This window comes from Oryctolagus cuniculus, chromosome 1, assembly GCF_964237555.1.
Source record: "Oryctolagus cuniculus chromosome 1, mOryCun1.1, whole genome shotgun sequence".
NCBI lineage: Eukaryota > Metazoa > Chordata > Mammalia > Lagomorpha > Leporidae > Oryctolagus > Oryctolagus cuniculus.
In genome coordinates, this window is record NC_091432.1 from 200,727,306 (window position 1) to 200,754,525 (window position 27,220).

The 27,220-nt window shown below is 60.8% G+C and overlaps 1 protein-coding gene across 1 annotated transcript in view; it reads right to left on the reverse strand.

Annotated features, from left to right (window-relative positions):
- Positions 1 to 4,451: 4,451 nt before the first annotated feature.
- The window catches only part of SHB (SH2 domain containing adaptor protein B), a 125,123-nt gene continuing 102,354 nt past the window's right edge, over positions 4,452 to 27,220 (reverse strand). Inside the window, exons 5-6 of the mRNA XM_002707961.5 lie at positions 26,937 to 27,056; positions 4,452 to 7,404 (exon numbers count right to left, since the gene is read on the reverse strand). Of these exons, the coding sequence (XP_002708007.3) occupies positions 7,221 to 7,404; positions 26,937 to 27,056 (304 nt within the window). The 3' untranslated portion in view covers positions 4,452 to 7,220. The remainder of the gene's footprint in view (positions 7,405 to 26,936; positions 27,057 to 27,220) is intronic.

Here is a 27,220-nt window from a genome sequence, read left to right on the forward strand (position 1 = left end):
ACGTGGCCTCCTGGCCCCAGGGAGCCACGCGGGGGGTTAATGGCTCACCAGGTGGCTCAGGTGCACATGACAGATGGGAGTCAAGGACCTGGTATCTGGGTTCTAGAAGTTTCATTAAAAAAAAAAAAAAAAAGATCCCCAGTGGAGGGCATTGTGGTGCAGCAGGTTAAGCTGGCCACATCCCACTTACCAGCTGGAGTCCTGGCTGCTCCACTTCCCATCCAGCTCTCTGCTATGGCCTGGGAAAGCAGTAGAAGACGGCCCAAGTCCTTGGGCCCCTGCACCCACGTGGGAGACCCGGAAGAAGCTCCTGGCTCCTGGCTTCAGCCTGGCCCCACCCTGGCCATTACAGCCATTTGTTAGGAGTGAACCAGTGGATGGAAGATTTCTTTCTCTTGGTCTCTCTCTCTGTCTGTAACTCTGCCAAATAAATGAATGAATGAATGGACATTCTGATGCATCCTAGCGAGACACAGCCTGGAACACAAGGTCCCTGGAGCAGGGCTCAGGAGGGGGACGTGCACGAGCCTACAGCCCAGAGAGCGTGGAGAGCCCAGTCCTAGGGAGACGATCAGCGCTGCTTGGGAAAGGCACCGAACGAGCGCAGTGAGCGTTGATGGGAGTGGGAGGCCATACCAGCTGCAGTCAGGGAGGGCACCTTGGAAGAGGTGATCCCCTCTGAGATTTAAACAAGGTGGGCACCAGGAAAAGCGGGGGACAGGCAGAAGTGTTACGGGGAGGCGGCGGCAGCCCGCTTGCTCCCCTGATCTTCATCCCAACCCAACTTTGCCTTTCTCCCTGCGCCCTGGCCACTCGCAGCTCAGCAAAGTGGCTGAGCTCTGGCTAGGCCCCAGGGACACCTGTGAGCCAGACTTGGGAAATGCAAACACATTCGTATCTAGAAAGGGCCAGGTCAATAAACCAGCAAACATTTGCATCACCATCTGGGTGTTCCCAAACTACTCCAGGAGCCATTTCCTGGGCTGTTCGTCAGATTTGTGTGCTCAGAGAGGTCCCGGGACCTGCCTGGCCCCAGCCCGAGGTCAGGCCGCCGCCTCCCTCGTGTGGGGACAGAGGCAGAGCAGATCAGCAGTCGGGGCCTCTCTCCCACTGGCACTTGAGCAAAGGCACTGCGGGGCGGCACAGCGCCCCCACCGCAAGTGCATCTTTTATCTGCACGAGCAGCTTCCTGCCCCACCCCCCAGACCCCCTTGGAACTTTCCTTTGAAATCCCGTGGCTGCGAGGGCTCCCGCACGCACCTGTCCTCCTCCTGGCCAACCTCATCTAACAGTCGATGGCTCTGGAAGTCACGCACAGAGCCAGTAGGCTCGCTGCTTTCCTGCCATCTGCCAGGGGAGGAACCGCGGGCTTCCTGCCGCTGCTGTGGTGGGGCCCTGGCTGCGTTAGCCCCGGAGCCTGGGCTGTGCAGGGCGCAGGGGAGGGCGGGGTGCCGTCTGAGCTGCTCTGGGCGGCCCCTGGCGCAAGAGGGGCAGAGGCAACCTCTGCTGAGTGGAAGGGACGGGGCTCCCTCAGGGGCACGCCGGGGGGAGGGGGGGCGGCCAGGGCGACAGAAGCAGCTGCGATGGCTTCGCTTCGCCGCCATCTGTGGTTGTAGGCCCCAGACAGGCACAACGAGCTGTACCTTCCCAGCAGAACCCGGGCAGCCTCGCGTCCCGCTGCACGGCCCCAGCACCTGAACCCCGTCGCCTCTGCTGACTGCAGGCTGCTCAGCTCAGGCCACGCTCAGCTCAGGCCACACGTTTCCAGCCAGGTGCAGAACGGAACGGCGTCCCTGGGGGCGCGCGCCAGTAGGGCAGGGGAAGACGATCCGATCCGTGGCGGCGACCGGGGAGTCTGGAAAGGCCTCAGCCATACGCGTTTCCTCCCTGCGAGGAGGAGGTGCCCTGTGGATGCCTGAAGCAGACACAGCTGTGGACAAAGCCTGTTGCTTTGGATACCGCGGAGCAGGAAGGGCGGGGCCGTGGAGCTGAGTGCAGGTGCGGCTTGAAAGCACTGGGGAGTGGGCGTGTGTGTGTGTGTGTGTGGGGGTAGCGAGCCCCAGGCAGCACTCCAGAGTGCCAGCAGTATCCTGTCCTTTCCCTTCGGAGTGATTGTCCTCTTCCCAAAATACAAACTTAGTTCAGTAGGTTCATACTTTTTAAAGAATCTAATGCATACTCTTATTTTATTTATTTATTTGAGAAGTAGAGTTACAGAGAGAAGGAGAGGCAGAGAGAAAGGTCTTCCGTCCGCTGGTTCACTCCTCAAATGGCTGCAATGGCCGGAGCTGCGCCGATCTGAAGCCAGGAGTCAGGAGCTTCTTCCAGGTCTCCCACGCGGGTGCAGGCGCCCAAGGACCTGGGCCGTCTCCTGCTGCTTTCCCAGGCCACAGCAGAGAGCTGGATCGGAAGAGGAGCAGCCTGGACTCAAACTGGTGCCCATATGGGATGCTGGTGTGGCAGGTGGAGGCTTAGCCTATCACACCACAGGGCCAGCTGGAAAGTTGATAATTTTTTGAAACAATTTGTTTATTTGAAAGGCAGAGTGTTAGAAAGGTTTACCATCTGCTGATTTACTCCCCCAAAGCCTGCAATGGCTGTGGCTGGGCCGGGCTGACCAGGAGCCAGGAGCTCCACCAGGTCTCCCCGTGGGCGGCGGGGGGCATGTTCTGCTGCCTTCCCAGGATGCATTAGCAGGGAGCTGGCTCAGAAGCAGAGCAGCCAGGGTTTCATAATCAGAGAGAAGTAACGCAGCAGAAAGCATTGCATGACACTGCTTCTGTACTGAGTTGTTCTGGTGTGGCCTGCCCTCCTTCTCAGTCCGGGGCTGCAGGCCTGGGAGCAGGTGCAGTGGGAGGAGGGAGCACTGGGCTGGGAGTTGGAGTGTGCCCCTGGGGCTGGCTCACGGCGTTCCCTCAGCCTAGGCTGCCCCTAGGCCCCCCATGTGGGTCCTGGCTCACATGGCACCTCCTCTGCCCCTCCAGCGAGAGCCCCCATCATGCAAAGCTCGGTGCTACCTGCGTCTTCCTCCTCTAGGCCTCAGCTTCTTGCTCTGTAACGGGCCTGCTGACTTGGAGCCTATGTTTGCCTCTCCTCTGGGCTGGCTGCAATCCCAAGTGGAACCACGTGAGGGCACTAGAGCCACGCTGGTAACTTTAGACTATGGCTCTCATTCAGAAACTATCCTCAAGGCCAGAGAGGACGGGGGTCACTGCCGGCCGGGGATACTCCCACTCAGGAGGGAACCAGCAAGGACTAAATTGGTTCACAAGCTCAAGGAAGACGCCCCCAGCCCCACCCTGTGCCTCCCAACCCTGCACTTGGCCAAGGTCACTCCCACCCCCATCCCCCAACTGGCTCCATTTGAGCCCCACCAGGCACGTGGAGATGGACGTGCTGTGTGGCCTCTGTCCCTCCCTGGGCCTTAGCATCTGGCCTGCCCGCTGGGCTCCTGTGCGGAGACAAAGGTACCCGGTTGTCCACTGCAGGCTCTGGCACCTGTGCCAGCTGCCCGCTCCTGGCCATCAGCTTCTTGTCACTCCCCTGTCACTGCTTCTTGCCACACACTGGTTGAATTCCCGCTTTAACAGACGGGAAAACTCCCTAGTGCAGAGCAGTCTAGAGGTGACCTTTCTTCTCTCCCTTCAGGACACCCCTGGGACCTGGCTGGGTGAGCACAGGGGTCACCAGGGCCTGCCCTCCCCGAACACAGCTGTCCCCTGGGCCTGTGGGTGGATGCCTGGGAGCTGGATGTGTGGGCTCAAGGTCACTGAAGTGGGGAGGCGAGGGGAAGAAGGGGCAGGCTGGGGCACAGAGCGGTGGGGGTGAGGGTGGGGCTGGGGCTGGAGGTGAGACAAGCAGGTTGGCTTCCTCCACCGAGTGTTGGGGTGTGGAGGGGGTCTCCCTGATCTGTGTGAGGGAGGGGCTTCGGCTGCTGAAAGACCTGAGGTAGACCCCAGTCTACCTGTGCCTTGCCCTTGCTCGTCCCCAGGGAGACCACGGCTACTTCCGGCTTTAGGTGCTCACTGCCCCCTGCCCGCCCTGCCCCTTGAAGCCCTTGCAGACCAGGTGCCCTGCCTGTTCCCACAGCCCCCCAGACTCCTAGGAAACTCCTACTCATCCTCCAGGGCCCAACTGTTCCTGACCCCTCCTAGCAGATCCCTGGCCTGGGGCCCCTAAGCAGCTGGACTCCCTCCGCGCTGCGTTCTGGCAAGCTCCTGTGGGCAGGGGCGGGGTGCCATTCACCTCTGTCCACCGGCCTCGGGGACCAGCGGGCGCTCAGCCCACGTCTTCCCCACAAGCTGTTCTCATCAGCGAGCACACTGGGGAAGCGGAAGGGTCCCTCCTGGCCAGGACAGCCCTCTTTGGGGGGGCGGTGGCAGAAGTGCAGGTGAGGTGATCCGCTGGATTCCTGGTTGCACGTCACGGAAAGAAAAATGCAGGCTCCGGGGTGCGGTCCACAAGACACGTGTGTATTACAAGCTACACATTAAGTATCTGTCATCACACACGGGGGCACACACAACTGGAAGCTGACACGACACTGTCTCGGCAGGAGGGGGCTGGAAGGGGCCTCGCCGAGGGGGGCGGGGAGGCCGGGGGTCCCTGGGGTGGCTCTGGCAGGTGGAAGAGGCAGATGCAGCAATTTGCTGGACGGTGGCCTGACCCAGCCCGGCCCCTGCCTCGGCTGCTTCCTGAGGTCGGGTCTGGGGAGCTTTGTAGGACTTGGCATTCCGCACCCTGGCGCTGGGTTTGCCGCCGAGGCTGCCGGGGCTCCCTCCACCTGCTGGCTGGAAGCTGCATCAGGGGTCTGTGCAGCTCCGGCCTTCCCAGAGGCCCGAGCCTCCTCTTTTTCCTCCTGGGCTGTCCCGGGAGCCTCTCCAGGAGAGCCCCTCTCCCACACAAGGCCGCCTTCTGTCTGCAGACGCCACGTGAGGCTGCGGAAAGGGCTCTGGACTCCCAGGTGGGCGCTGCGGTGAGCAAAGCAGTGTGGCAGAGACAGACACAGCTCCGGGGCCCCGGACGGGGAGGCCGTGCGTGGCTGGAGCCGTGCAGGGGGACAGCAGTGCTGCGGGGGCTCCTGGGTGCCGGGCAGCTGCTTCCCCCAGGGCACTGGCCGCAGATGACAAAATAAATAAATAAAAAGGCCACAGAACCCCCCAGCCCAGGGCCGTAACCCGAGTGAGTATGCCCCTGAGAGGCCAAAGCGGTTTCGATTGTGGGGCTGTCCAAGAAAACACGCACACACGCTCACAGGAAGCGGCCACAATCAGAGGAAGAAGAGGGAGAGGTTCGCGGAACGAAGGGCAAATGCCTTTGGCAGCTCCCATCCTGTAAGCTGGCTCCTCTGCCCGCCTGGTCCCCGAGGGCGGGTGGGCCTTCCCGGGAACGTCCAGGGACGGCAGAGGCCGGGCACAGAGGGTCTCAGGATTCCCCCCAGGGGGCAGAGCGGCTGCACACACAGCTCCAGCCCTCAGGAACCTGCCAGGGTGAAGCCTCATGGCACCCCCCCGCCCCCTCCCCATGTGGCCAAGCTCTGCACTTCCCAGGCCTCCTCCATTAGACAGGTGCAAACCGCCCCCCACAACCACGCTCCTCCCTCCCTTGACCGGAAGGATGCTTTGGAAAATGCAAAACAGGCACAGGGTCAAGGTCAGCATCTCTGGAGACGGCCTCAGGCCACAGGAAACAGGATCGGATGAATGGCAAATCGCCCAGGAAACGGCTTCGGCCGCAGACCGCGGAGATCCAGGCTGTCCCCCAGTGGGCACGGCTTTTAGTCCTGCTCTGCCCCAAGTCCACGGGCGGCCTCGGCGAGTTCTTCCCCTTTGCGGGGCTCTGTGTCCGCACCTCGGCAGCGAGCCGGAATCACCTCTGAAGACGGCAGCCGGTCCGAGCTGAGGCCCTTCCCACACCCACCACTCGTGGGCCCCCAGACTCCAGTCCACGCGGATCAGCCGGGGGGTGGGAGGATGTGTGCTGGGCGATGGCACTGGCCCCGTGCCCACGCTGGAGCCCTCGCACTGGGTTCAGTGGGCGGCAGCCACCCCTCCACAGTACCAGGTGGGCGGGGAAGACCGGGAGCTGAGTGGTAGCAACCTCGCAGCCGCGGGGGGGGGGGGGGCTTCCCCCATGTGCGGGAAGAACCTCTAGTGCTGTCAAGGTCACCTTTCTGTGTGTAAGCAGGCGGACACCAGATCAGGCTCCGTGTCCCCGGCAAGGCTGGGGTGCTGCCCCTGCCCCGCCCCAAAGCAGGGTAACTGGCTGCCAGGCCTCGCAGAGCTGGGGGAAGAGCACTGGCCGTGGAGTCTGATCTGCTGCTCACAAGCTGTGTGACTGAGGGCAAGTTACTTTCCCTCTCTGTGTGACTGCGGGACGACGGGAGAAGAGCCCTCTGCAGACTCACTGGCTGCAGGCAAACCCTGGTTGCTGGATGCCAGCCACAGCCAGCGCAGGCCTGGGGGCAGGGTCTGCATGAGGACTCTTTGGGGGCGGGGCCAAGGAATGCCCCACCCCCATGCCCGCCTGGGGGCTGCTCACACCGGCAAGCACAGAGCAGACAGCCCTTGCTCTGGGAATGAACCCAGCAGGCAAGAGGCCCTCTCTGGCACATTAAAAAAAGGGATTAAGAATATATATTAAATGACTATTTTATTTACACACCCTATTCATAAATAATTGAGGCCTCTTTTGGACTGCACACGATAGCTTGACGATCTAATGATTACACTGAGTGACTACGAGTGGATCCGTGGGCTTCACTCATCCGTGTGTGCCCATGCTCTCTCACACACACGCGCACACACACACACACACAGCACACACGCACGCGCCAGGGTGGGGCGGGAGCCCCGGGCCTCCTGGGCTCTCAGAGCGCCAGCATTTGGCTCCTAGCACCGGTGGGAAAACTTGGCCTCACACACAGGTGTGAACCCTGACAGCTGGTGAACAAAGAGATGCGCCCGGGAGCTCGCGCCCCGCCCCTCCGGGCAGCTCTGCCTTTGTTCATCCTGGAAGGCATCTCTTTGGATTTGCAAATATTTTAATTCACAGAAACTCAAGGAGGGGATCGGTTGGGGGCTGGGGTGGCCTCTGTCCCTCAGCTTCATCCAGGCCCTCTCGGGCATTCGAGGGACACGCAGTGGTGTGCTAGTGCCGTGCACACAACACACACGGGACAACGGCGGCCAGGCCGCTGGCTCAGAGCCGGGCTGGGCTGCTCACAGGGTCCGCACGGCCACCGGGTACAGGAGGGACAGGTGCTCGGCGCCTTTGATGGGCAGCTTCCTGGTGGTGTAGTAGTGGATGACTTCCGGGACACTGTCGAATGGGGGGCTGTTCTGCCCCAGGACGTATTTCTCTTTGGTTTTGGCCAGTTTCATGTGCATAAAACCCTGGTTGCTCCTGTGGACAAAACACAGAGGTCATTGGGATCTGCAGAGCAAGAGGCCCACTCGGGGGAGGGCCCGCTCAGCCACTCGGTCAGAGCTGCTCACGTTGCCCTGAGCAGGATGTGTCCTGTGTCACACTCGTTCCCCGAGAACCACCCCCCTGGCAACTCCTGTTGAGGTGCAGGACACCCTGGATGCAGCCACGAAGCCGCTGGGAGCTGCACCAGTCCCAGCCAGAACCCTGGCCCCAGAGCGGCTGCACCCGGGAGTGCACCCGACCAGGAACCAGCAGCGACCACAGCTGCAGGTTCCACTTCCCGCACCAAGAGCTTCTGGGGGCTTCCTCAGCGGAAAGCACGTCAGCCTCTCCTGTTACGTCCTGCCTGGCAGGTGCGGCCGTTCATGTCCCCATCCCCCTGTTTAGAGATGAGGAAACCGAGTGGCAGGGATGGGGGGGCAAACTGCTCCGCCCTCCACAGTTCAGCCTGGTCACTGGGGAGGGGCCACCCAGCCAGGGACTACATTTCCCAGCCTCCCTTGCATCCAGCCAGCCACGTGATGAGTTTCAGCCAATGGCACATGCGCTCTTTCTCTGCCTGCCCCAGACCCTCCTCCCGGGTCAGTGCAGCCTCTAAGGGGAGGTCACCAGGTCACTGATGCCCAGATGCAGCTGCCTCCCTTGTGGAGCTCCCGGGAGAGCAGGCTGACCGGAGACAGACTCCCCTAACCTGCTCGCTTCCACTGTGGCCTGTGACCTGGCCCGCCCCCGCCCCCGCCCTGCTTGCACCGGAGGCTGGATCCTGAGCCTTCCGCCTCGACGCTGCACTAAATGAACCTATTTGTGAAGCTTCCAGCCTCAGGGATTCCGTCAGAGCAGCAGAACGCAGAGCGACGTTCGCCGCCCCTTCCCTCTGCCCGGTGCCTCCATGCCCCTGCGGGCAGTCTGCTCCCGTCGGACTGCTCCAGGACACCTGCACGGCCACCTGCTCTTGACTTTCTGAACTGCAATTACCTCGTAATCCTCCCAGTTCCCCGGAGCGAGCCACGGAGTCGCAAGGCCCAGTCACTGCCCCCGAGCCGGCTGGGTCCTCCTGCCCACCAGTGTGGGCACAGCCCCAGCAGAGCACTCCCACCTCGCAGCTCCATCCGCCTGCCTTCCCCTCTCCCACTCAGCCACTCCTGGCCTCCCGGGACCTGACTGTGCCATGGCCGCCACACCTGTGGCTGCTGTGGCACTGAGGGAGGTTCCCTGAGAGTTTGCTAGAGAGCTGGGGCTGCCCCTCACCTCCTGCCTTGAGCTCTGGGGCTGCCCCATGAGGCCACGGAAGGTTTGCAGCCTGCTGCCCTCCAACTCCTGTCACTTCTGTCACCCCCACCCTCACACCGAGGGACCCAAACGCGCGTTTCTTCTAGCAGGTGCAGGCCTCAAGTGTCTGCTCTATTAATACCTTAATGTGGGCCCCAGGACCACTTTCCGATGGGCAGAACAAATGCCTAATGAAGTGCCGGCACCGGCACTGAGCAATGCATCTGCTCATAATAATGTATTTAGAGATGTCACCCCTGGCTTAAAGGAAATCGTTCGGAGAGCAATTACGGCTTCAAGAGAGAATAATTCCTGTAAAGAATTGAAATTGAAATCAAGATTTTTTAAGGCTGGCAATGTTCTAATTACAGAGCCTCTGGCAAGCTCTGCTCCCCAGTGAAGGGTCAGCGCATTGGAGGATTGCCTCGCCTCGCCTCGCCTCGTCTGAGAAGCGCCAGGCGCCAGCTCAGGCCGCTGCAGAGGGAGCCGTGCACGTGTTAAATGAGGAACATAAAACCCCACGGGAGCGAGCACTCATCCGCCTGCCACGTGGAGGGGCCACCGATCTGCGCCAGCCGGCAAGGGGCTGTGACTGCCCCATGCCGTGTTGAGACGGCGTGGCTGCGAATACCGTGGGGAGAGTTGAAAAGCCCTGTGCTGTGGCGTGGCGGGTAAAGCTGCCACCCGTGACGCTGGCATCCCACAGGGTGCCACTTCCAGTTCCACTTCCAATCCAGCTCCTTGCTAACGTGCGGTGGGAGATGGTCCAAGTATTTGGGCCTCTGCACCCCACATGGGAGACCAGGATGGAGTTTGTGGCTCCTGGCTTTGCTCTGCCCAGCCCCAGTTGTAGCCATCTGGGGAGTGAACTAGCGGATGGAAGAAATCTAACTCTGCCTTTCCAATCAATCAGTCTTAAAAAGCAAAGCAAAGCAAAGCAAAACTCTGTGCTCCTAGAGGCTGTGCCGAGCTGTGCCTGGAGCGGGGGTGTGGGCAGGTGCAGGCCAGGGCGCAGGGCTATAGGCGTGAGGGACACTGGGCAGGCAGCAGGGTGTGACCTCCACAGGCACCCAGGGGCGATGCCTGAGGTGTCAGAACACTGGGCTCTGACCCTCACAGACGGACAGCTCAGGGAGCAGAGTAGAGGCCGTGGAAGATGGAGGTGGCAGTAGTGGGTGGGGCTGGGACTGATGCCACAGCTCTGCAGGTGACGGCTCAAGTATTTGTGTCCCTGCCATCATCATGGGAGCCCTGGATGGAATTTTGAGCTCCTGGTTCATGCTCTTGCAGGCATCTGGGGAAATGGGCCAGTGGATGGAAGACCCGTCTTTCAAGTAATAATAATAATTAAAAACCCTTCTGTGTCGTCTGTCTGAACTGCTGGCAGACAGGGAGGCGGGGCCGCTGTCAGCTAAGGGAGACACACCTCTTCAATGCCGCCCGAGTCGCCCGCGTGCTAGGGTGCAGCAGGTTAAGCTTCTGCTTGAGATGCCGGAATCCCAAATGGTTCTAGATCTGGCTGCCCTATTTCCAATCCAGCTCCTTGCTAATGTGCCTGGGAAAGCAGCAGAGAACGGCCCAAGTGCTTGGGTGCCTGCACCCATGTGGGAGACCTGGAAGCAGCTCTGGTCTCCTGGTTTCAGCCTAGCCCAGCCCTGGCCGTTAGGGCTATTTGAGGAATGAACCAGCAGATGGAAGATTCTCTCTCTCTCTCTCTGCCCTTCGCTTGCATCTATTCCTTTCAGATAAATAATAAATAATTTTTGTAAGGTTTTATTTATTTGAAGGGCAGAGTTATAGAGAGGCAGAGGCAGAGAGAGAGAGAAAGAGAGAGAAAGAGAGATCTTCCATCCGCTGAGTCATTTCCCAAATGGCCGCAAAGGCTGGAGCTGAGCCAATCCAAAGCCAGGAGCCAGGAGCCAGGAGTTTCTTCCAGGTCTCCCATGCAGGCGCAGGGGCCCAAGGACTTGGACCATCTTCTGCTTTCCCAGGCCATAGCAGAGAGCTGGACTGGAAATGGACTAGCCGGTATTTGAACTGGTACCCACGTGGGATGCTGGCACTGCAGGCTGCGGCTTTACCGGCTATGCCACAGCACCAGCCCCAATATTTTATTTTTTTTTAAAAAAAGGAAGAAATAAGGATTTCTGGGGGTAAAGAGAAGCTAAGGAGTGCGCACAGCAGGGCCAGGGCTGCTCTCAACAGAACGGCCTTGGGGCTGGAAGCAGGCTGGGGATCATCTCCTTCCATGTCCTTGAGTGCCCTGGGGGAGCTGGAGGCCAGAGAACGCACCACCCCGTGCCACTCACACAGCAAGGGGCAGGCAGGGGGCTGCAGGTGCAGCCAGAATCCGGTGCTGTGTTCAGGGCCAGGGGCCTGGGCCCAGGGCTGCGCCTGCTCTCAGCCTCTTTAAGGCTGTGTGAGGCAGCACCGGTCCCCTGGGGAGCTCCTGTGTCAGCCCCGTGTCTCCTTTGATAGGACATCCTGAGAGCAATGTCACCAGGAGGGGCGTCTCCCTGGCGGTGACCTGACAAGTCTCATTATCATCACAAAAAGCTCCTCCCCCTCACCAGGATTATCAGACAGACCCCACCTCGCCTCATAATCATGGCTTTAATAAAACATCACTCAGCCCACAGCTGCCGGCCCCGAGCAGGGCACGCGGCCTCACCTCTCGCTTTTAGACCTAATTGCTCGATGCATATTTCATGAAGAATCGTGGTAATAGTTATGTTAAATCGCTTCTTTTCATGATGAAATGACTTAAAAAAAAAACACTTGCATATAATATTTATGCGGGCGAAGGAAAGGAATTGTCCTCTGGGAATAGCACGGAGGACCCAGTTACAGGAAGCTGCACGCACAGGCTCTCTGCTCCACGTGAGCCTGAAAGGGGACCGGGACTGCTCTCTCTCGTGGCCCTGACCCCACCCATGGCTCCTCATTGCCAGTACAGAATGCAGACCTCCAGGCAGGGACCATGCCAGGAAGTAGGCTCTCACCACTATCTCAAGAGATCCTCGTGTTGGGGACCCTGGCACACAGCCCCATCTCCCTCCCTCTCTCCACCCAGAGCCAGGAAAAACAAGGCCCCACACACTGTCCCTTCTAGGCTGTCGGTTCCTGTGGGTGGGTGGTGCCTGCTCCACCTAAGCCCCCGGTGTGGCTCCACCAAGGTAGAAGCGGCGTCCCCGAGGTCAGACACACAGTGGCTCCTTTCTGTGGGCAGCATGGGCCCCAGGGAGAGACAGCGAGGACGAGCAGAGGGGGCTCAGCATGGGTGGGACCGTGGGGGCCCTCCAGAATGCCTCCCCACCGGCTGGGTACCACGGCACATGGCTCTCAGATGAGGGAGGCGGTGGGGAGGCACGGGTCAGGCACCACTTTCCCTGGGGCCCCTGAGCTGGCCAGTGCCCTCTGCCCAGGCCTAACAAACGTGAGACAAGGCCCTTCCCAAACCTAGATCCTCCTGAAGTGAAGAGGGGGCGAACCTCGCCTGCAGAGACAGGACCCCAGGGCTCTAGGGGAAGTGCAAGATCCTAGAGGCACAGACAGCCAGAGCCTGGGCCTGGATCACGGTCTGCAGATGTCACCCTGCCTGTGCTGGAGCTGTGACCGCCCAGCCGCACTTTTAAGGCAAATATTTAAATGGTTCATGTCTCTGGTCCAGCCAAAGCCCAGGCAGATCCTGCTGCCCAGAGCCAGCTGCCTCTGATGTGGCTGGGCCGGCAGGTGAGATACCATTGTGCAGATGAGAAAATAGAGGCCCAGAGAGAGAAGCACAGCCCCAGGCCTTGAGCTCTCCAACTGTGCAGGGTGGTGGGGGGTGCGGGGCAGCCTGCAGAGGCCAGTGCCCCTGCACCCTGCCCACCACCTCAGGGAGGCGCCCGGCACTGAGCGTGTGGTCCACAGGCCGCCGCTGCAGGCCAGACAGCTTGATTTACAACCGAGTAACCAGACCTGCCGCGAAGCCGTCAGCAGCGCCCAGCCCTCCTGAGGTGCCTGCAGGGGCTCTGCCCGAGCTCCGGACTGGAGGCTCAGGGCGAGGCCTTCCAAAAACCCGACAAGAAGCCTTCTGCGGGCAGAAGGGGAGCAGGCAGGTGCTTCCCCGGGAACACGTGAGGCCGAGGTGCCTTTTTGCAACGCGGCAGTAGCCCCAACAGAGCTGTTGAGGTGAGGACCCCCGTGGAGAGAGCGTGCCTCCCGTCCCCAGAGTGGTGTAAGCACGAGGGTCAGCTCCCTTGGTCAGTGTCCCCATCGGTCCTCAGACTTGGCCTGGAAATGGCAGGGAGGGGCAGAGCCACGGGGTGGGGACACAGGGTCTTAGGGCTTTTGCCCCTTTTTCTTTTCTTAGCTCTAATTGAGGGCTTTCCTAGGGAAGTGAAGGCCTGTGTGTCTGGGACAGGTGGCGCTGGCACTGGTGATCGGAATGAACCCAAGACCTGGACTGTGGCGGGCACGGGCTCAATTCTCTCTCCCTGGGCCTCGGCGTCCCCATCTGGACAAGGCGGGGGGCGTCTCTTTGGTGCTGAAGTCCTTAAGCCAGTGAGGGCCACACCAGGGTGTGTGGGGAGCAGGGGCCGGTAGCTCCCTCGGTGTGGGTACAGCACTGGCCATGTGGGCTCCCCACGTCTGTGCCAACAGCGCGGCCACCACCGCTTGGCCCCAGGGAGCTCCCTTGCTTCCGAGGTCAACCCCTGGCCACCCACGCTCTGCCTAGGACGATGGGTCTGCACGGGCCCCTCTGCATTTCCCCCTGCCCCTGGGGTTACCTGGCAGGGGCTAGGGGTGTGGGTGCTTCTGGCATCCCGTGAGAGGCCAGGGATGCTGCCCCGCCCCCACAACAGGGACCACCCAGCTCCGGGCACTCACAGTGGCCGGTGAAGAGGAAGTAGCAGCGGAGTCTGCTCTCACAGCCGCTCCACGGGAAGTGGGGACACGTCACGAAGGTTTAGGCCCTCCTGCTCCTTGTCTAAGGCTCACAACTGCCCGGGCCACCTCCGCCCACCAGACTGGAGGGAACAAGCAGCCTCTGGAGGGGGCTCCAGAGCAGGGGCTGAGGGACGTGAGGGTTTCTGCAGGCAAATAGGGCTGGAGAGGGAGACGGGGGGGCCCCTGGGCAGGGCACCCCCACCCTGGGCCTGAGCGTCCGACTCTCCTGGCCCACCCCTAAGGCTGGCTTGAGGTCTGAGGCGGATGGCGGTGAGCAGGCCCAGCTCGGAGGTGGGACGGCCGGGACGTCACAGGAGCCTCACTCCAGGGCAGTGTCCCAGGCAGCGGGGCATGAAACGGCGCTGGCAGCAGATTTCAGCTCAGGATGGGTTTTTAATTTTTCGGATCAAGAGAGCAGGGCCCTTTCTGACAACACCGACTTACATACAGGACTCAAGGCTTGGGGGGCTCCCCGGGGGCCTGGTTTCCACCTCGCTGGGCAGGAGACACCAAAGTAGGTCTCTGCCCATCTGGCTCCATGCTGTCTGGGCTGAGCCCCGAGTATGTCTGTCTGTCTGCCTGTCTAGCCTGCTGCTCATGGCTACTTAGGTAGCCCAGAAGCCAGACACGGCTAGGCAGGGCTGCCTGTCCAGCCAAGCAGGGAGCCTGGGTGCCGGCCCCAGCTCTGCCGCTGAGTGGCGCTGGGCAGGGCTGCTTTCCACGCAGAGGGCTATGTCCCCATCCACGCCATCTCGAAGCATGGCTGCACACGGGAGCCACGTGCGTACAGGGCAGCAGTGAGGAACTGAGGCTTCTCCACAGAAACACACGGTCACAGATGGTCTCTGGCATTTATTAAGTGCTGACTGTGTGCACTGCATTGCATCGACAGGGACAGCAGGCACCACCGGGGACTTTGAGACCCTTTGCTGCCTTGTCCTTGTTCTGCAGACGACACTGGAGCCTGGAGGGGAGCAGAGGTTTGCTGCCATCCGGCAGGGAGTGGAGGTCAGGATGCCCTCACTCCCTGCCCCGTGCCATCCGCCGCGGGCACCACCAGTAGTCCCTGTCGGCTGCGAGCCTGCAGTGATGGGCAGGACAGTGACACGGCGACCTCTGCCTTCCCCTGCACTTCTCACTCCAGGACCGGGAGCACCTGCTCCTGGGCTCAGCCCCCATGAGCACTGGCCCTGACTAACCCTTACCCCAGGGTAGGCACTGGCACAGCTGCCCACAAAGCTTCGCATCCAACCACAGTCCGGATCCAGAGGGATCTTTAAAGATTGCAAATTCCGGGGCCGGCGCTGTGGTGCAGTGGGTAAAGCCGCCGCCTGCAGTGCTGGCATCCCATATGGGCACCGGTTCGAGTCCCTGCTGCGTCCGCCGCCTGGACAGAAGCCCGCCTTCGTTACAGACCCCAGAGCCTGGGGCTGGGAGAGGAGAGTGCGATTCCCTCCCCCACAAGTTCTTCCATGCGCCCTGCCGTGCCCTCAGGGAGCCTGAGCCTCATCAGACCTGCAGGCCCCGCCACTCTGGAACCCACGTCTCCCTCCTGGGTCACGGCCCCAGTGCTCAGCGTTCAGCCTGTGTTGCTTACTCCCAGCTCCGGGGAGCTCACTCTCCACAGAGACGACCTCCCTCCCTGGGAAGTTCCTCCTTGTGCAGCTTGCGGATGGCCCCCGCAGGCGGCCTTGGCTGCTGCTGACCCCACTCTTTCCCTCTTCCTCCCAAGTCCCAGAGGACACCACCTCCTTGACACGCCAGAGGCAGCAGGCGTAGACGTCACTCAGCTCCGGGCCCAGCCCAGAGCAGGCAGGCGCCCGAGAACACGAAGCAGCAAAAGCCCGCTGGCGCCGGCCTCGCTCGGAAGACTGAGAACCACGACTGGGGCTGGGGAGCGCTCTCGTCCCCCACTCAGGTGGCAGCGGTGCGACAGCCTCTGCCCGCAGGGTCAAGGACACCCTCAGAGCCCAGCCTGCGGCCTGGGGCTCCCCAAATAAAATGGACCTCTGCCTTCCTTTCGCTATTCGGCTAGGGCTGGGCCACAGTAATTACAGGTGCTGTGTGCAACTGGACTCTGAGAGCGCAACTCCCACGAGAGGAGAGGAGTCCGCTTCGGCTTCTTCACACAGTGAACAACTCAGGCCAGTAAAATGAAGGTTTTTTTCCCTGGCAGGAAGCCCTGAGCTCACAATGGGGTCACGCCGCTCTGCCTTTGCTGCCTTGTGTTGCACGGTCAGCTCGCCTTCGGGTCAGAGCTCACCCGCATTGTTCTCCCTGTCTCAGGGCCACCCTGCGGGAGCCCGCTCCCACTGATTTCTAACACCAGGCACCTGGGCCCGCAGCCGGAGGTGTGCTCACCCGCGCTGGGACACCCGCTGCAGTGTCAGGCGGGAACACTGGGAGACTGGCTGGCTCCCTGGCAGGCGGGGGTGGCAGGGAGCTGCAGAAAACACGAGGCTGGGGGGTGGCCCGGGGGAGCCCTGCGCCTCTCTGAGCCCCGTCCTTGAGGGCCAAGTGGGAGGGCTGTGAGGAGCTGAAGAGGCCAGACGACGACTCCCGGGTTCACACGGCGCATCCTGGTGGCCTCAGTTATGGTCACAAGGATCCAGGGAGGTAGCACAACTACTACTCCCATTATACAGATGTAGAAACTGAGGCTGCCCGGGGGGTAAGAGGCAGGACTGAGATCTGAACCAGGGATTCTGGCTGCAGGCAGTGCAGCCTCTTGCCACAGGGCTGTATGGTGCACTGACCTCCCCCAGACAACTGGGGGTACAGGGGAGCCACAGAGAAAAGCTCACGACAGAATCGAGGGCAAAGCCCGGTCTCCTACCTCCACAGCCAATGAATTGCCCGCTCTGCTTCACTGACACACAAAACAAAGACAAAAACAGGCTGACGTCGCGGCTGTGACGGGTGAAGCCGCTGCCTCCGACACAGGCACCCCACGCTGGAGCTCCACTTCATTGCCCCTGCGTGCACCCACGTGGAGACCCGGATGAAATCTGCTGCAAGAGCTCGGGCCCCTGCGTGCACCCACACGGAGACCCGGATGAAGCTCCTGGTTCTGCCTGGCCCAGCTCCGGCTGCTGCGGCCATCTGGGGAGTGAACCAAAGACTGGAAGATCTCTGTCTCTACCTTCCAAATAATTTTTTAAAAAACAAAAAGCCAAGAAATACTTTAAAGGAGATTTGCTGGAGGAAATCTAGAACACACAAGCAAAACGATGACAAAAGTCCCCTGTCACTCCGCGCTCCCAGGCAGCTGTCAATCAGAACCTTGGACCAGCAAGGTCTTTCTGTATTTTTTTCCACTCAAATGCGTATTTGTCTGTGATAAGCAGTTCCAGGCTGAACTTTATAATTTGCTTCCAATCGTGGCTCGTTTGGGACGCTGTCATTATCTTTCTCAAGCACCCGCTAAGTGCCAGGCTCTCTGGGGGTGGGGGGAGCAGAAGACATCCTCAGCCGCCCAGGGTGCCAGTGAGACTCCCAGTAGTGTCCGCCTCTGACCCTGAGGGTCATGGTCACAGCTGCAGTGCCAGAGGGGAATTTAGGGAGCAGGGGCTCTGAGTTCGTGCACTCCAGTTTCAAACTGAGTGACACTTTGCAGAAGAGAAAACTCAGAGGCTGGGGGAGAGGGGCCACTGCAGAGGCGGCCAACCGAGCTCCAAACCTGAACATCCTTGACCCCTGCTGTTGCTTCCTCAATAAATTACACCCCTTGCTTTTTCCTCTCAAAAATCTTATCCAATCTCCAAGGAAGGCCCTCCGCAAATGCTACCTCCTCCAGGAAGCCCTCCAAGATGCCTCCTCAGTCAGACTTGCTTCCTCCCTGGCTCCTGGTCTCCTGAGCGTAGAGTGGCCCATATCTTCCGCTCCTTGTGCAGCTGAAGGCCTGGGGCACAGCAGGAGCCCAGCATGGAGAGCTGAGAGTCGGGGGCACTCAGCAGCACATGGGTTTTCAAAAGCAGCCCCCAAGAGTGAGGTTGCAATGAGAGCACTGCTAAGAAGCTGGCTTGGCCGAAGCTCAGTGGTTCCGGGGCTCCTCTTGGGTGAAATCATCTTAGAGAGAAAGAAGCAAAAGTCTTGCTGAATGTGGCGGGGGCCGCCTGCTGGGGAGCTGAGCGGAGAACGGCAGGTGTCAGGGGCTAAGCCCCAGGAAGGGAGCAGCCCCCACCCCAGCAGAGGGCAGAGTGTGAGCCAAGGGGGTGGGGAGAGGGAGAGAGGGAAAAAGAGAGAGCGAGCGTGCGCCACACAGGACTTCCACACCTTCAGCACTGGAACTGCGGGGGCACGGGGAGCGCCGTGAGCTCTGACATCGATGTTACAAATCTGCCAAGTCCCGAGTGGGTTTACCTGGAAAGCGGGAGAAGAGGACACGCGCCTTGTGGGGCTCACAGAGCTCGCAGCCTTGGGCTCGTGGCCTCATGTCCTACTCAGAAAGCCCAGCCCGGGGCCCGGGGCCACACCTGCCTGGGCCTTGGCGAGGCTTCTACGACCTCACTGGAGAAGAAGTGGACGTGGTTTCCATACACAGAGGTCACACAAAGCCAGAAAAACAAAAGAGGGGGTGGCATCAGGCCAGGCCAAGATCCCAGCCCTTTCTCAATGACCGTCATCATGTGAACATGAAGACAAAGGTCAGGGCGGGTGCTGAGCCTGGCCGTGAACGCGGGTTCAGCCGGTAACCTCCTCGCTCGAGTGCCTGCTTCCAGTCCTGGCTCCAGCTCTTGACTCCAGCTTCCTGCCTTTGCAGGCCTGCTGATGTGCCACCTGGCCTGCCCTCACCCGCATGCCTGCTCTGCCTCCAGCCCTCACAGCCACCTGGCAGCTCAGCGAGGCAAGACCAGGAACCCAGCGCCCTTCCAACCGCTGCAAGCTGGGCAGGCCGGGAGCTCCTGGGGAGGTTTGCCCCTAGGAGGGTGGGTCACTCCCTCCAGGGCTGCGTGTGGAACACGACAGCGGCACGCAGGGCCTCAGCGCGGCCTTTGCAGGGACTGCCTGGCCAGCTCACACACGGAGTGGCCAATCTCCACGGGGCCAAGGGTTCGGGGCCTCAGCAAGCAACAGGGGGTGCCTGGACGGCACAGGAAGTGACGTCTGGGTCCCCACGGTGAACGCAGGGCGAGCAGCCTCTGCTCGGTGGGCCCCCTCCCCGCCCCGTCCTGTGTTATTACTTCTTGCTCCTGGCTGTCAGCAGCAGCAAACTAAGATTAATCACGCGGCTGCCCGCTGGGCCCAGACGGGCCTCTGTTTGAAAACTCTCCCCCTCGCTATATAAATCAGCGAGGGCAGAGAGGAAAACTCACCTAGCTGAGACGCACCCGCAGCACCGCCAGCTCTGCTCGGCCCCCCCGACACCCACCCGTCCTGCGCTGGGTGCAGACGGCACAGAAGGCACAGAGCCGGGGCTCCGGGCGGCATGCAGCAGTCTGAGGGGCGGGAGGCTGGCTCCTGCAACAGTCCGGGCCCTGTGGGCAGCGAGCGGAGCCTTCCCACCACCTCAGACCGCAGCCAGGCTCTGTGGCCGGATCCTGGGACCCCCCGACTTCAAAGCAGGGTCCCCGATGCGACTGCTGGCTTGACTTCACAGACGCGTGAAGAGGGGAGAAAGTCCACAAAAGTCAGAGCACAGCGGGGACAAACCGGCCTCGTCCCGGGGCTCCGTCGCCTCTGGAAAGGCCGAGGGGCAGAGACCACCAGCTCCTGGTCACGTGCTGTGTGCCAGTGCTGTGTGCCAGTGCCGTGCGTGGGGCTTCGCTGCCAAGGCCCCCTTCGTGCCTGCACGCCCTGATTTCCAGGCAATGACTCGCCTAGCAGCACACGGCTGCTGAGGGGTGCAGTCAGGATCTGAACCCAGGGCTCTCTACCTGCAGAGCCTGTGGATCTCCCTCTGCACCTTGAAGAGGGTCACCCTGGAGCCCGTCGGGAGGCCTGCTCCCAGGCTGCCCATCCCCCGGCCCTCCCAGCAGGCCCCCTGCAGCTTCTTGGGCTGTGCCAGCTCAGTTGGCATTGTTACAGGTGGCTCGTGGGGGCAGAAGCTGCGTCCACCCTTGATGACACCCACGGGACCCCCCAGCTCCCGAATGGCTCTAGAATACAGCCCCGAGAACGTCACCAGCGCACCCAGCTCCAAGCCTCTGAGAACTCGCTGAGGCCCTGCAGCAGGAAGTCCCCCTCCCGGGCTCCAGTCAGTGCGTGTTCTGCACCCGTTCTCCTCTCCCCTCACACATCTCCTCTTCCGGTCCCTTCCTCCTTCCAGACCCACAGTGAAGTCCACCTTGGGTGGCTCCTGACACACCCCCTGTGAGTGACAGGGGTCAGCGGCTCTTGCAAAGCCGGAGCTTGGTAAACAAATGACGCTTGCTGGAGGCGGGGAGGGTGGAGGGTGGCTTCCGGGCCATCAGGCCAGGTGTCCAGAGCATCTCCACAGCGCCAGGCTCTGGGCCCACTTCCGCTGGCAGGCTTGGCATTGTCACCGGCACCAGAGCTGCGGCTGGGCCCCTGCCAGCCTCCCTGGGTGCCCCCTGCCCAGCAGGACCTGCCCGGCCTCCCTGTGTCCTCCCCAGTTGCAAACTCCAGGCTGGGAGGTCCTGTGCCCCTCATGTCCGGGTTCCTTGGCAGAAACTTGGTGCAAAGTGCCCCACAAGCCCTCTGGGGGTTGCTAGAGTCCCGTCCTGCCGCCCCACGCCTGCCTTGCCAAAGACAGGAAGCCGGGCTGCCACTGGATCCCTCCTTGCCAGTCTCTCAAGACCCGAGACTACACTGGGTGTGCCCTGGGGCGAGGGCAGGGGGCTGGGGTCAAGGCATCTGCTGGCAGCCAAGAGGGCACGCGGATGCCATACCAGGGGAGTGGGGGAGTGGGGGAGTGGGAAGTGACAGAGGCAGTGAGGCAGGGTCTCTGAAGCCGCCCCCCGGGGTGGCGCCATGGAGGGCCCGCTAAGGTGCAGGAGGCAGCCTGGGTGACAGCCTGGGCTGGCCCAGAAGTCTCCTCTCCACCGTCACTGGGGTTCAAGTGCCAGCTGGGCAGCCTTGAGCCCCTGTTGATCTTAGCTTCCTCACCCACAGAGCAGAGGGACTGGTGTCGCTCCCCGTCTTCATGGGGGAACGACACTAAACCCTGCCTAGGCTTCATATCCGAGTCACGGCACCATTATGTCGCTCCCCCTCTTCGTGGAGGAACGACACAGGACCCTGCGCTGTTCTTTCTGTCTGCTCGGCCCTCCCCGGGTTTGCTGCTGGTTCTTCCCGGGTTGGCTACTATCCCTTCCACCTCCGTGGAAGGGCAGTTCCCCCTGGCCGCATTCCCCACTTCCGCAGGGGAGCGGCACACCGCCGGCCGGTTCTCTCGGGGGCTGCACGGGTTCCCTTAGATGTTCCCCATAGATGTTCCCGGTGCATGCCGTCTCTCTCCTCCTTTATAGTCCTCCTCCGCCAATCCTAACTCGGCTGCCCACACGCCGAGTACGCTGCTCTCCAATCAGGAGCAAGTCCTACAGTTAATTGGTTGAACTGGAGGCAGCTGTGCGGAAGCTGTTTACTTCTCTCCCAGCGCCATATTGTGGGAGAGCAGATGCATAGAATAAGTCCTAATTCGAGTAACTTAGTCTAGTCCGGATTGCTCCCCACAGATCCCCCTTTCTTTTTATTTTTTAGCGTTGATACGCGCCTGTCTTCGGTGTCCCGCGGCACACACTCTGCTCTACTTGCTAGAGTTGCCACAGGCTCTTACAAGTCCTATCAATCAGGAAAACCGAATCCGGGTCCTCTCTTCGCCATTGTGAGGAGGTTTTTAGGCACTGATGCGTGCCTGTGTTCGGTGCCCTGCAGCGCATGCTCTGCTCTGCCCGCAGGGGCTTACAAAACCTATCAGGCAAACCGAATCCAAGCCTTCTCATTGCCTTTTTGTGGGGGAGACTTATTAATGTTGGTTCGTGCCTATCTTCGGTGACCTGCAGCTCATACTCTGGTCGAGCTGCTTGCTGGCGCTTACCGCCTTAATCAGGCAGACCGAATCCAAGCTTCCTAATTGTTGCATTGTGGGGAAGCTTTACTGATGTTAATTCGTGCCTGTCTTCGGTGACCTGCGGCGCATAAGCTGCTAGCCGCCGCAGGTGCTCATCGGGCTCATCGCCTCACTTAATCAGGCAGACCGAATCCAAGCTCTCACATTGCAGTGTTGTAGGGAGGCCTTTCTATTTCTCTATTTCTCTATCTCCGGGCATTCCTATTTCTCCCATTTTACTTCTATCTTCCAGCATTCCTATTTCTCTCACTTTGCTTCTAAACTTCTGTTTCTCTTATCCCTGCGGCTTTCCGGCACCTCGCCCCGCCGGCGGGTTCCCGGCTCTGCGCCGCTTCAGCCCGCGCGCCTCTCTCATCTGCGCAGCTTCCCGGCTTTGCGCGGCTCGGCTTCGTGCGCTCCACGGTCTCCACGCTTAACCCTTTCGCGTCTGAACCACGGCCTCGCCAGCCCCGTTCCCTATCTATTCACGCCCCGTGCTCTCTCTGCACGCGGCGGCTTCCGCGAGTAACACAGCGTAGCTTACGTGTCCGCCACTAGCATTCAATCTAAGTTCCCCAGGCTAGCCTGGCGAATTCAACCCAGCGTACGTCTCCGCCCCACAGTTTGGCTTCCCGTCCTTTGCTCCCCGGGCTAATCAGACGGATCCCAACCAGGCTCACGTTTCAGCTTCTAGTTTCAACTTTTCGCCCCCTATTCCCGGGCTAACTTGAGAATCCCAAAGTGGCTTTCGTATCCGCCTCGGCCTGCCCCCCGCGGCTTCAATTTCCCTAACATTTTTCTCTACCCGGTATGTTTCCCCAAACTTTCCTCCAATGATACTCCTCCCTCATTTCTCCTGGCCTCTCCCCACAGTCCGCATCCGAGTCTGTTTGTTCTAGCTTTCACTTTCGCTTTCGACCTTAGAGATTTCTCCCAGCTTCCCCCCGTAGTCCGTATCCGAATCTATGCCTAGGCTTTCAATAGCTTCTTCCGGCACCCTTTTCGTCCGGCTTTTCCCTAGGCTGTTTGCTAGTTTCTCTCTCCGATATTTTCCCAGTTCTTCCCGTTTCTTCCCTCCTAAGTTTCCTATCCGTCCTAGGTTTCCTATCCGAGCTAGGTTTCCTATCCGAGTCACGGCACCATTATGTCGCTCCCCCTCTTCGTGGAGGAACGACACAGGACCCTGCGCTGTTCTTTCTGTCTGCTCGGCCCTCCCCGGGTTTGCTGCTGGTTCTTCCCGGGTTGGCTACTATCCCTTCCACCTCCGTGGAAGGGCAGTTCCCCCTGGCCGCATTCCCCACTTCCGCAGGGGAGCGGCACACCGCCGGCCGGTTCTCTCGGGGGCTGCACGGGTTCCCTTAGATGTTCCCCATAGATGTTCCCGGTGCATGCCGTCTCTCTCCTCCTTTATAGTCCTCCTCCGCCAATCCTAACTCGGCTGCCCACACGCCGAGTACGCTGCTCTCCAATCAGGAGCAAGTCCTACAGTTAATTGGTTGAACTGGAGGCAGCTGTGCGGAAGCTGTTTACTTCTCTCCCAGCGCCATATTGTGGGAGAGCAGATGCATAGAATAAGTCCTAATTCGAGTAACTTAGTCTAGTCCGGATTGCTCCCCACAGACTGGGTAGACCCTGGTCAGCCACACGGCTCCCTCTGCCCCTGCCGCCACTGGGGTCCACCCTAAGGCGAGTGTGCAGGCCTTCTGGAATGCAGTGTCTGGTGATATGGTGCGGGGGTCAGGTAGAGGGGATTTGGGGGTAAGGGGATGTCATGAGGTGGGACCTGTGTGAGTGGGGCCTGAGCCTCGGTGGCCAGCTCAACTGGGAGGCCCAGAGCCTGCAGGACTCTCTTGTGGCTTGGCGGCTTTGCAGGAGCCGTCCCCTCCCCGTGAGATGCCTGCCCAGTTCTCTGCAAGGCTCAGGGGCAGCCCACTCACGTGCCACCTCGGGGCTCCTGGCCCCTGTGCAGACCGGCCTGCAATGAGGCACAGCTGGAACCAGCCAGACCGTGAGCTCCTGCAGCCGGGCCTGGCTCTCAGCCTGGCTCTCCCTCTCCGATGCCCAGGCCAGCGCCTGGTACGGAGGGCTGGGAAGCATGGAATGGGTGGAGGGCCTTGTCCTCTGAGGCTAAACTCCCCCAATCCTCCCTCCACCCAGGGCAGGGTCTGACGCTCAGATGAAAATGGCCAGAGGCGGGAACTGGCATAGCTGGGATTCCAATGTCAGTTTGCACCCTGCCTGCATGGGGAATGCCACTCCCCACCCCACTGATCCAGGCAGGCCTGCGTATCTGAGACCCATGTCTTGCCTCTTACACACTGGCTGGCAGAGCCGGTGTCCACCCCAAGCAGCCCGGACACTCAGTGTTAGGGCCGTCTACCACGGTCAAGGTGATTAATGCCAGGGCCTGTGCCCTGTCAGCAGCCACATTGATCACTGGGTACCGGGGCTGTTCTGGGAAGCAAGCTCACCTCCTCCCAGCGGGCAGCTGGGCCCAGCACAGGACGGGCCAGCCCACTCCCCGCTCCTGTGCCAGTGTGGGCACCCAAGGGAAAGCTGAGCAGCTGCACCCAGCCCCCTGGCCTCGCGGCCGGTGACCTGATAACTCTAGACAAGCATGTAAAACTACACCTCCACCTCCAGCCCCACGGGGCGCAGGCCAGTCATCCGACCACAGTCCCGATGATTGGATCTGACAGGATGGGTACCAGAACATGAGCTCAGGGCCTGAAAGTACAGTGTTCGTGTCTGGGGTCTGGGTCTGGCCTGCATAGGCTGCTGGGCCGGCTCCCTGCCACCTTCCACCTCCACCCCCAGCCCAGAAGGTGCACTGGATCCAGTCAGAGCACACCAGGGACCAAGGGAGTGCAGAGCCCACAGACTGGGCCATCCCCAGGGGTGCAGAGCCCACAGACTGGGCCATCCCCAGGGGTCCTGAGCAACCGGCAACACCCTGCTCCTCCCTGGGCAGACGTGGACGCTGCAGCCCAGAGAAGGGAGGGAACTCACTCAGGGTCACAGAGTGAGCAGCAGGAGGCAGGGCAGGCTTCCGTCCTGGACTCTGGACAACAGGCCCTTCCCGTGACTCTTTAAAAAAAAAGGGCTTTGGGGCCACCACTGTGGCATAGTGGGTAAAGCTGCCACCTGCAGTGCCAGCATCCTATATTGGCGCCAGTTTGAGTCCCAGCTGCTCCACTTCCCATCCAGCTCTCTGCTACGGCCTGGGAAAGCAGTAGAAGATGGCCCAAGTGCTTGGGCTGCCGCACCCATGTGGCAGACCCAGAAGCTCCAGGCTTCTGGCTTCGGATCAGCCCAGCTCTGGCTGTTGTAGTCATTTGGAGAGTGAACCAGCAGATGATGGAGGACCTCTCTCTCTCCCTCTATCTATCTATAACTCTTGCCTCTCAAAAAAAAAAAAAAAAAAAAAACACCTCACTCTAACTGCAAGGCTGGCCACAGGAAGTAGGAGCAGGTGGGGGTGACACAAGATGACATTTACGTGGCTGGCCTCCAACGTCTCCAGGGCACAGGAGAGGACGGGGAAGTGCAGAGAGGTGGTGGGACCAGCTGAGGTCACGTCCCTAGCAGGTGGCACACACACAGCCCCAGCCCTGAGACCCAGGGTGCACCTGGGCCTGTGTAACTGCGGGGAACTGGGTGTGGATTCTGCAGCATCGGGGTGGCGGTGCGCACACACTGCCTTGCTGAGCCCTGGCACAGCCCGGCTGCTCACCAGGCTGTTCCCGGTGTGCTGCAGACACCCTGGGCCTTGCTGGCTCAGGGGCTGAGCACCACCCAGGGGAACGAGCAGGGAGCAGAGCGGCTATCCCGGATTCTGGCCCTCGGCCAGGCCTGGCACAGGGCGCTCTGGCCCCTCATCAGCTCTCTGGCAGAGGGCCCTCTGGAGCCAGGCCCCAGACACAGGGCGTCCCAGAGAAGAGGAGATTCACAAGGGAACCCAGGGACTGACAGGGAGACGGAGCCACAACCCAGCCCAGCCGGGAAGGCTGGTGCTGCCCCTGGCTTCCTGTCCTGGCCCAGGAGAGCACCATTCACCTGCCACGTGATCTCTGGGTGAGGGAGGTCAGCGTGTTGCCAGTGACTCTGAGCCCTCGTCAGCACCCCAACAAGCCAGTGCTCTGTCATGTGGCCTCTGGCGGTGGCAGGTGAGACAGAGGGGAAGGCAGGCAGAGGGTTTCACAGCTCCCGGGGTTTTGTGTCAGCTTTGGGCCTGGGTTTATGCCCCAATTATGTCACTAACTTCCTTTGCGCCCATGGCAAAAGTCTCCTTTCTCTGGGCCTCCATTTTCCTGTCTGTAAAATGGGTTGTAGGCACTCTGTTAGGTCTCACTTAGCAACTACACCGAACGACGGAGTCCCCTTCCCCTTACTACTGGGCCTGCCCGCCCTGACAGCCATGCCTCGCGGATCAGAAAGACACAAAGGTTTCAAGGCAGCCACAGGAGACGGAGCACCACTTGGCTTCTTCCCAGCCCCTGTGAGGCCCAGGAATCAGGTCAGCCCAGCCAGCGGTTGGAGCCCAGGAAAGGGTCGCTCCCTCGGCGGTGGTGCAGCAAGCTTGGCCAGCCACTTGGGCCAAGCACAGCCCTCTGGGAGCCTCAGTCTGCTCGCCTGCAGAATGGGGACCGTATGTTCCTCATCAAAGGGCTGTCACGAGGTTTTTTTTTTTTTTTTTTTTGGGGGGTGGTTGAGGCATGCTGTGAGCTTCCTACAGCCCTGGCTCACTGACACGCAGGAAAGCTACTCCTGGTTGGTTACCATTAATCCTAAGAGACCCCTCCTCTTCCGGGAAGGCAGCAATGGCGACCATAAAGACTCCTCTGAGACACAGGCTAAGAGAAAATTGGAGAACTGAGGTCTCGGGGCCGGTGTGGTAGAGCAGCGGGTTAAGCGACTGCCTGCAGTGCCGGTGACCCACGTGGGCGCCAGTTGGAGTCCCGGCTGCTCCATTTCCAATCCAGCTCCCCGCTAAAGCACCTGGAGAAGCAGCAGAAGCCGGTCCAAGTGCTTGGGTCCCTGCCACCCATGTAGGAGACCCAGATGGAGTTCCAGGACCCTGGCTTCAGCCCGGCCCAGCCCTGCCTGTTGCAGTCATTTGGGGAGTGAAGCGGTGAATGGAAGGTCTCTCTCCCCCCGTCTCTATAACGCTTTCAAATAAAATACATAAACAAATCTTTCAGAACATGGACAGCCAGACGGAGGTCTGAAGCAGCTCACGCTGGCGAGGGCATAGCCGGGGCCTGCCACGCAGGCCGGGGCGCCGGGTGGTACTCACTTCAGGGACAGGGAGTAGTCGTGCTTGCTGGTCTGGCTGTTCCGGACAAGGTAGCTGCACTCCTTGCAGAGCCGCAGCAGGTTCTCGGCGTCTCCTCTGCTGATGGCTCCATGATACCATCTGGGGAGAGGGCAGAGTGCGGTCAGAGCCCAGCAGCGAAGGGGCGCCCGCAGCCCTGGCACCCGGTTTCCTTGTCCCAGGCAGGTGTGTCGATCTTCGTCCAGCACCTGCTATGTGCCAGCTCCTGGGAGAGGGCAGTGAAGGGAGCTCAGGGTCCCCTCCCC